The sequence below is a fragment of the Camellia sinensis genome, chromosome 13 (genome assembly GCF_055761805.1).
Source record: "Camellia sinensis isolate YWXY chromosome 13, ASM5576180v1, whole genome shotgun sequence".
In the NCBI taxonomy this organism is placed as follows: Eukaryota; Viridiplantae; Streptophyta; class Magnoliopsida; order Ericales; family Theaceae; genus Camellia; species Camellia sinensis.
In genome coordinates this window covers 32,337,791-32,347,050 of record NC_138973.1, presented here as the reverse complement: position 1 = coordinate 32,347,050, position 9,260 = coordinate 32,337,791, and the positions used below count along the sequence as shown (strand labels likewise).

Here is a 9,260-nt window from a genome sequence, read left to right as displayed (position 1 = left end):
CCCACTCGAGCGTCCAACACTGCACAGGAAATACTGGATGGGTGTATTCCCCGCTTGACCGTCAAAACCCCCGCTCGAGCAGACAAGCCAAAATCTGGGCAACTAGTTTTGGTTTCTAAACTCAACCAACCTGTAACAAACCTGCCCAACATATCCTATAACTCAAATACAAGGCAAGAAAGGATGTAAACAAGATAATGATCAACTACCAACATCCACGGACACATGTCCGGATCACTATACAACAAGGGTAAATCCGGGATCGCTATACAATCTTTGCAAGATAACATGGCAATCATGGCTTTTCAACCCCGTAATTCGACAGTCACTAGTGTTCACATAATGTGATATGTTTGATGCATAGCCATCTAGCAATTTAATTGAACTCAAGAATTCACAAAAGTTCCTCTTTTCAGTTAGAGACAACATGAAGCAAGCAGGAGGTAGGAATGTTTGGCCATGTACTTCCCTTGGATGTAATTCAGGCCTTATACCCATATCCATTAGATCAAGACGAGCCTTGTATATGTCCTTGGTTTTTCCATCAATGTTCATCAATGTTCCTAGAACACTATCACATACATTTTTTTCAATGTGCATAACATCAAGGTTGTGACGAACTTTGAGGGTTTTCCAATAAGGTAAATCAAAGAAAATGCTCCTCCTTGTCCAATTTAAATATTGAGGAGAACGTTTTCGCTTCTTCCCACGGTAATCTATTTTCCCAAATAATAATGGGTCTATATGCCCCAATTGACCCAAGACCTCCTCTCCTGACAACAACTTAGGTTCTAACCTAAGCTCTGGCTCACCATTGAATGACTTGCTTGTTCGCAAAAAATGATCATGAGGCAAAAAACGACGATGTCCCATGTAACAAGTTTTTCTACAATGATGCAAGTATTGGTGAGATGCATTCTCATTGCATGACGGACAAGCCAATTTGCCTTTGGTGCTCCAACCGGATATATTACCATACGCAGGAAAGTCATTGATAGTCCATAATAATGCCGCACGCAATTGAAAATTAGAGCCACTTGATGCATCGTAGGTCTCTACCCCTACCTCCCATAACTTATTTAGCTTATCTATTAACGGTCATAAAAACACATCAATGTCAAATCCAGGAGCTCTACGCCCAAGAATAAGCAAAGGCATCATAAAAAATGAATCTTTCATGCATTTCCAGGGTGGCAAATTGTACGGGACAATAAAAACTGGCCATATGCTATATGAGGTACTCATATTCCCAAATGGATTGAAGCCGTCACTTGCTAATCCGAGCCTAACATTTCGAGGATCTTTGGCGAATGGCTCATGCTTTTTGTCAAAGTCTTTCCATGCTTCAGAGTCCGCCGGATGGCGCATTACATTTTTCTCCTCTATGTGTTTATCTTTGTGCCACCTCATATCAGTAGCTGTCTTCCTTGATATAAATAACCTTTGTAGTCTTGGTTTTAAAGGAAAGTACCGCAAAACCTTGTGAGGGATCTTTTTACCTTTACCTTCACCTTTATGAAATTTGTATCTAGGCTCCTTGCAAGTAGGGCATTTATCTTCATTTTCATACTCCTTCCAAAAAAGTACACAATCGTTCTTGCATACATGTATTTTTTGATAATCAAGGCCCAAATCTCGAAGTATTTGTTTAACTTCATTGTATGAGCATGGAAGTGTTTCACCGATGGGAAGTGCATCCTTCAACAGTTCTAGCATCATCGTGAGTGATTTGTTGCTCCATTTATTGAGCACCTTTATATGTAGCAGCTTAACAATGAATGATAATTTGGAATATCGCTGGCAATTCGGATACAATTCTTGTTCTACATCCCTCATTAATCTTGCAAATGTATTTCCTTTACTACCATGAGCACCAGACAAGTCAGGATTATGACTACTAGATGCTTCCCCAGTATAAGCATATATGGATGGCCCACTATGTATGTCATGGACAATTTCTCGCACCTCAGTATTGGGAGAATTTGATTTCTTTGTCACATCATTGAAATATTCGTCATTTTCATTTTCCGAGGGATCACTATCATTCAACTCAAAATCTTCCCCATGATACACCCACCTAGTGTAAGTTATGACAACCCCATATGCAAACAAATGAATTTCAACTTCATCTATGGTTTTTTGGATACGGTTGTTGCATCTATTACACGGACACCAAATCTTACTCGTCCCTGATTTCATATGATCACGAGCAAACATGATAAATTCTTTTACCCCATCAATGTATTGATGTAACCTTCTATTATGAAGTTGCATCCAACTCCTATCCATCCCGAAATCCCTATTACAAAGTACACAAAGACATTATCCTTCAATTCCAATATCTTGTTACTTTCTATATGCGGTCTTAAATGAGGAACACAACTAAATTCTTGAAGAAGTTTCACTAATATGTTTATCTACTTTTGACTATGTGATTCATATCTATGTTTTGACAAACAAAAATTCAGGGATGTATTGCCAAGGCACACCACATAAAACAAAAGCAAAAGCAAAACATCAGGACACATAATAACATTGATAACAATCATATCCTCACTTTAAAAAATAAATAAATAAATAATCGCAATGTTAAGTTAAATAAGGTCATAAATCAAATAAGGTCAAACCCTATTAAGAGAAGAAAGGTTTGGCAATGTTAAGTCCAAGTGTAATGGCTATAGCATACCAAATGGCTTTCTATAGGAGGCTGGTGATTACGGCAGTAAAATCCAACAAGTAAAGAAAGAAAAACAAAACATAAATTGCAAACATGCATACATACACTAGAAACAAGTAGAGAAAGAAAAACATAACATAAAGCTGAAGGAGAAGAGTAAGAGCGCTTTTGGGAGCTGTGATTTGGGTGTGCTGGGCAAAACGTGCTTAAGATCTCGGACAATACCATTTCAGCTAGTTGGGATTGAAGATGTTGAATCTAAGCGTGTTTTGATTGAATTGCCTGGAGTTTTAAGGGATAAGAAGCAACATGAGGAGATTAAGACGAATTCTGGGTGTTTTGCTTAATTAGGTTTAAAAACCGCATAACTACAAAAGTTTCTTCCTCTCTAAACATTATTTAATACTTTCATATATACCATGATATTATATTTTTGACTAATAAAAATCTGTGTTTTGTTAAATATTTTTGGTTGGTTGATTTTTTTCTGCATAAACAATACCCAAAAAAAAAAAAAAAAACAAAACAAAACAAAACAAAACATAACCACCCTTCCAAAAAATAAATAAATAAAAAAAGTAACTAAAAAAATTATAAAAAAAAGCTAAAAAAATATTTAATTTTTTGACACATCCCTACATATAACCAACCACCCTTCAAAAAAAAAAACCAAACACAGCCCAACAAATAAAATAAAAGAAAAAAATAACAACCAAACCAACACAACCCGACAAATAGAAAAGAAAAAAAAAAGTGATTGATTTGATGTGTATGAGAGAGAGAGTGATTTTGGAAAATAGATAACCAAACAAAATTTTGAGATTTTTTTTGGAAAAATTTGTTTTGTTTGATTACTCTTAAAAATTTGTTTGTAGAGAATTTTTTCCAAAACTTTTTCTGAAAAATAAACCAAACAAGCCCTATGGATAAAATTAAATAAGAAAATGAAAGACTAACTATCCAGCTCTCTTAGTGTTTCATGTTACTTTATCAAAGTCTATCAGTAAATTTTCATACGGCCTTTATGTTTGATTCCAAATTATCTGCCAAATCTTGATATTTTTTTACCATTCTTCTCTTTTCTTTTCTGCTTTTCATTCCCTACAAGTCACTTCCATTTTGGAACTTTGGTTCACACATGAACCAAGGTTTGAAACCTGTACTTTCTAGGCTTGAAATCATATAAGCTTTACGTGTACTTTACATTGTAATTTATTGTATATGTTGTTATATTCTTTTCAATCTCTCTTTTTTATTTCTAAATTCATGTTCATTGGCTCTTAATCTCCGTACATTTTCGTTATTGTTCTTCTTTGTCACTACAGTTGTGCTTATTTTTGCTACTTTTGTGATCACTGTGAACTTTGCTCCTACCAGTCCCTTCATTTCAACTAGATTATAATGTCATTACTTTGTTAATTTCAAAACATTTCTCACATTATTGGAGGTAGACCCCATTTTGTCCTTGGAATGATTAATCAAAATTCCACACAAGGATGAGAAAAGTCCATGAAAGGCAGATTGAGGAAATTCCAACAATGCTCCTATTCAATTATATGTACCAAGTTCAGAATCACAAAAATAAAGATCTTTTCTAGTTCAAAGCGAAGTTGAAAATGTGAAATCACTGGTAATTTTCAAGACGATTGTGCTCTCTCCACACTGACTAGAAAAACAACTTGAGTAATTTTTAAGCTTCAATGATATTTCATGTTATATTAGAGTTTGGCATTACTTTTATTTATTTATGTATTTGGGGAAATCAGATCCTTGCCAAGGATCTTTACTGTGACACCCCTGTTCTGTATTATGCTAATTGGTCCTTAATGTGTATACGATTATGTGTTTGTTATGGTTTTGTATGCCATTATGTGAAAATATGTGGTTTTGAATTTCTATCTATTCACCGTAGGAATATCTGTTTGATTTTACCGCTTCGGAAATTAAATTGGAGGCCTTATCGGCCACGGAACCCGAAATTGATTACGCCATTGTGATAGGCATAATTTTTAGAGCCTACGGTGAAATTTAATTGAAAATTGATTTGGGTTAGATTAAACCGATTAAATTGATGAATTAGAGCCCAACTATTCTATTATTATAATCTTGGCCTTAGTGGATTTTGTTGTCAAGCTTTAAACACTCAATCTCTCTCTCCCTAGTCTCATTTTGACTGATATTAAACTCAAAGAAGAGAAGAGAGGGCCGGTTGTAGAGAGAGAAAGGGAGAGACTTGTGTAATTTGGGCTCAAGACTTGGGAATTTGACGATCTAGCTCAAGATTTGGCTAGAGCTTGAGTGTTGAAGCTCTTAGGTGAGTGAATTCATGGACTCTTGTTTGTAATTTGTAAGTTCAAAGTTGAAAGAATGTTAAAGAACATGGAAGGAGTTGGTTTTGATGAATTTGAAGACTATATATGCATGCATGTATGATCTGTTTTGAATTTGCATATTTGAGCTTGAATCACATGACTCATGTTGCAATTTTGGTTGAAATCCATGTATTTGACCATCTTTTCATCATATGAGATGAGGATGAAGGTTATATGTCACATGCATGTACAATCCATGGAAGTAGAAGCTTTGAATGCATGAAATGGTTACATTGGTAATGAATTGGTGGAAAATGAGCCATGCATGTAAATAAATTATGAAATTGAGCTGCAATATGTTGTAATTCTATGTTTGTACCATGTTAATACATGATTATGCGAAGTTTGGACCGAAATCATGCATTTAGAGCCTTTGAACGTCAAGATGGAGCTCAAGAACTCAATCTGGAAAACCCAGATTTTCGATGTCCGCTCGAGCGGGTGAAGTGACGCTCGAGCGAAGAAATCGAGCTCCCAGCATTTTCTGCAGACATGGTTACCGCTCGAGCGGGGAAGTTGACGCTCGAGCGTAGGAGCTATTTTGACAGGCCTTCCGCTCGAGCGCCCTATTTAACGCTCGAGCGTATTTTTCATGCAACCAGTACTTTTGCAGGCCTTAAGGGTCCGCTCGAGCGGGTAAGTCCACGCTCGAGCGGGGACCCTGTTTTCTGAAATATCGTTCCTGCATTCTGTGTTTCGTTTTCCGTTCTGTTTCACTTGTAATCACTCTTAGGCATGTGTTAAATGGCGTAAATGAGTTAATGAGATAAGAATAAAGCCTAAAGAGGAATACGTGAATTAAAGAATGGATTGAACTGTTAGTGACCCTCTTGTGTTCATGAAATGTGTAGGGTCAAGCTCCAGGGCAAATCCACAAGCCGATCACTGTGAGTAATATCGATATTTGAATATTTGAATGCATGTGAATGTCCAATTGGCTACCCCATTTTTAAGCTTTATGAACTGCTAATTGGGATTGTGGACGTAAGTCCGATATGAATGCATGAATGGGCCAAAGGCCGTTTTGATATAAATGAATGGGCCAAAGGCCGTTTTGATGTAAATGAATGGGCCAAAGGCCGTTTTGATGTAAATGAATGGGCTAAAGGCCGTTTTGATATAAATGAATGGGCCAAAGGCCGTTTTGACATAAATGAATGGGCCAAAGGCCGTTTTGATGTAAATGAATGGGCCAAAGGCCGTTTTGACATAAATGGATGGGCCAAAGGTCGTTTTGACATGAATGAGTGGGCCAAAGGCCGTTTTGACGTAGATGCAAATCAGAATGGGCCAAAGGCCAACATGTTCTAACTACAGTCACTTGATCTAGACTCCGTATAATGTACATATTGTTTATATGACTTCTGTGTTTGATATTATTCACTGGGCTATCGCTCACGCTCATTCATGTGTTTGTAGGTGAGCCAAGGGAAGTCCAAACCCAGCCCCAATGAAGTCTGCTAGGAAAAATCCGAGTTTTGAGGAAGTCAGCCTTGCGTCTCACTTTTGAGACTTGCCTTGCCCTTTTGTTATGTAATTATATTTTGCCTTGCCGGCAAGGACTTTATGTATATCTGTCTGTAATTAGTCTGCCATAGGTTGACTCGTTTTGGATGATCCTGTCTGTAATGGACTTTGTGAAACTATACTTTTGACGTGGGTTATTAACGTGACTGAATATGGTCTGTTGATGTGCATATAAGCACGACTCTATGGACAAAGTTTTCAAATTCTGCTTCCCTTTTGGCCCCCTTTACTCTGATGTCTTAGTCTGTTTTGATTGAGGCCGTAGGTAATCTTAGGGTTACTGGCTGGTCACGTCCTTAACCCATGGGGGCGGGTTCGGGTCATGACATTCACCTCTCCCCGAAGATGTTCCAGCCAACACAGAACCGGGAACATATATGGCCTAGTTCTTTTAACAAACCAGAGTTAAATTAAAATTTCAAATCAAAAGGATTGAGAAATACCTATAATTAAAATTCACATCAAAATGATGAAATAAACAAAAATCAAACATAATGAGTTAAATGAATTTTATTAATTCGACATTAAAACTAATTTTTGGCTACACTCTGTATTAAAAACTCAATACTACTTGAAGGATCGAGAAATACCTTGATAGAGAGTGAATTAACCAATCGATGTCTTCAAAGTAGCAGAAATCTGCAAAAAATGAAGAAGAAGGTGAAGAATCAACCTATAGAAAAACTGCATCCATGACAATGTGCAGGCCAATCAAACAAAAATGTGAACTACTTATTGTGTTCTTCATAGATCTACAATATATATATATATATGTATATACATATGTATATGTATAGGCAGAGATATATATATATATATAGATAGAGAGAGAGACGCACCAAATCTACAGAAAATGTGAAGAACAAGGTAGATCTACTGAAGCTTGTAGATCTCAAACTGATCTGCAATGGAGCTCGAGATAGACAGAGCGAAGACCTACAATGAAGCTTGCGATGGAGCTTGACAAATAGAGAGAGAAGTTTTTACACATCGTGAAGCTTGGATACGGTTTTCAGTGTGTATTTGCATCAGGTGAGGTTTTGTAATTTTTCATTATTTGGTCCCTAAAAAATGCCAATAATATGTGTTGACGACCAAAATTATTGGTCTAAAAAAGTTACACAGCGTAACAGGAAATATCAAGAGTCATTTTGGTAGTTTTATAAGTAAATTATCACAAGTTTAGTTTTGTCTCTAAAAGATTATTTTTAGGGACTAAATTTAATTAGTCCTTAAATATTAGTCGCTAAAAGACTAATTTCTTGTAGTGGTTGTGTGTTAGATAGCCGACAGCCAACACGTAAAAAGCCGTATGGATCCCTTATGACAATGAATCCTACTTTGAATCGTTTAAATTCTAGGTCGTTCCCCTGAAGTGACACGTTGCGCTTGCCTCTGGGTGTTTCGAAAAGTGAGCAAGGGGCGTCACATCGACGCCTAGGTGGGGTGAAAAAGGGGCAAAGGTACTTGCGCTTCTCTGGACAAGCGCGAGTAAAGAAGCTAGTCCAGGACTATAGGTTTAGGGTAGCCACTTGGAACATAGGAACCTTAACTAGTAAAACGATGGAATTGGTAGATGTTATGATTAGGAGGAGAGTTAGTATAGCTTGCGTACAAGAAACTAAGTGGACGGGTGAGAAAGTTAGGAAAATTGAGGATACCGGTTTTAAACTGTATTAAAGTGGTAATAATAGACGCAGGAATGGGGTACGAATCATAATTGTCAAGGGTCTTGTGGAAAATATAGTGACGGTCATTAGGAAAGGGGATAGGATTATGTTAGTTAAACTAGTTATTGGAGGGAATATAGTAAACGTTATTAGTGCATATGCCCCTCAAATAGGACTAGATAATCAGACTAAAAAGGATTTTTGGGAGCAAATGGATGAGATCTTATAGAAGATACCTGTAGGAGAGAACTTGGCTATAGGTGGAGATTTTAATGGCCATGTAAGCATAGATAAACTAGGCTATGAAAGGGTGCATGGTGGATACGGTTTTGGTGATAGAAATGAGACTGGAGAGAGTATCTTAGATTTTGCGTTGGCTTCTGACCTGGTAGTGGCCAATACTATGTACAAGAAAATGAAGGAGCATTTGATAACCTTTAAGAGTGGGTCAGTTAAGAGCCAAATATATTACTTTTTAGTGAGAAAAGTGGATCGCCTAAAATGCAATGATTGTAAGGTGATTCCTAGAGAGAGCATGGCCTCTCAACATATGATTTTGGTACTAGATTTATATTTTAGAGGGCAATACCAAGCTAGAAAGGATTGCGGGTGTCATAGGACGAGATGATGGAACCTAAAAGGGGATAAACTAGAAATATTTAAGAATAGAACGGTTAAGGAAGGTACTTGGGACTGGGAAGATGATGCTGACACTATGTGAAACTCGATGGCTAATTGTATGAGGAGAATCTCAATGGAAGTGCTTGGAGAGTCGAAAGGAACGGGACCCAGCTCTAGGGAAACTTGGTGGTGGAGGGAAGAGGTTCAAACAGTAGTTAAGGCAAAAAAAGAGTTCTTTAAAAAGTGACAGAAGGATAGAACTGAGGAAAACCTTAATAGCTATAGATTCGCTAATAAGGAGGTCAAGAAAGTAGTGAGAGAGGCTAAGTTGAGAGCTTATGATGACCTATACACTAGACTAGATAGTAAGGAGGGAGAGAAGAGCGTATACAA

General features: G+C 37.1%; 1 protein-coding gene across 1 annotated transcript; it reads right to left on the bottom strand.

Moving 5' to 3' along the window:
• Nucleotides 1-1,098: 1,098 nt before the first annotated feature.
• Nucleotides 1,099-2,289, bottom strand: LOC145805284 (uncharacterized). Its single transcript, XM_082900400.1, has one exon. The coding sequence runs from the start codon at nt 2,287-2,289 to the stop codon at nt 1,099-1,101; it is 1,191 nt and encodes a 396-aa protein (XP_082756526.1).
• Nucleotides 2,290-9,260: the final 6,971 nt, after the last annotated feature.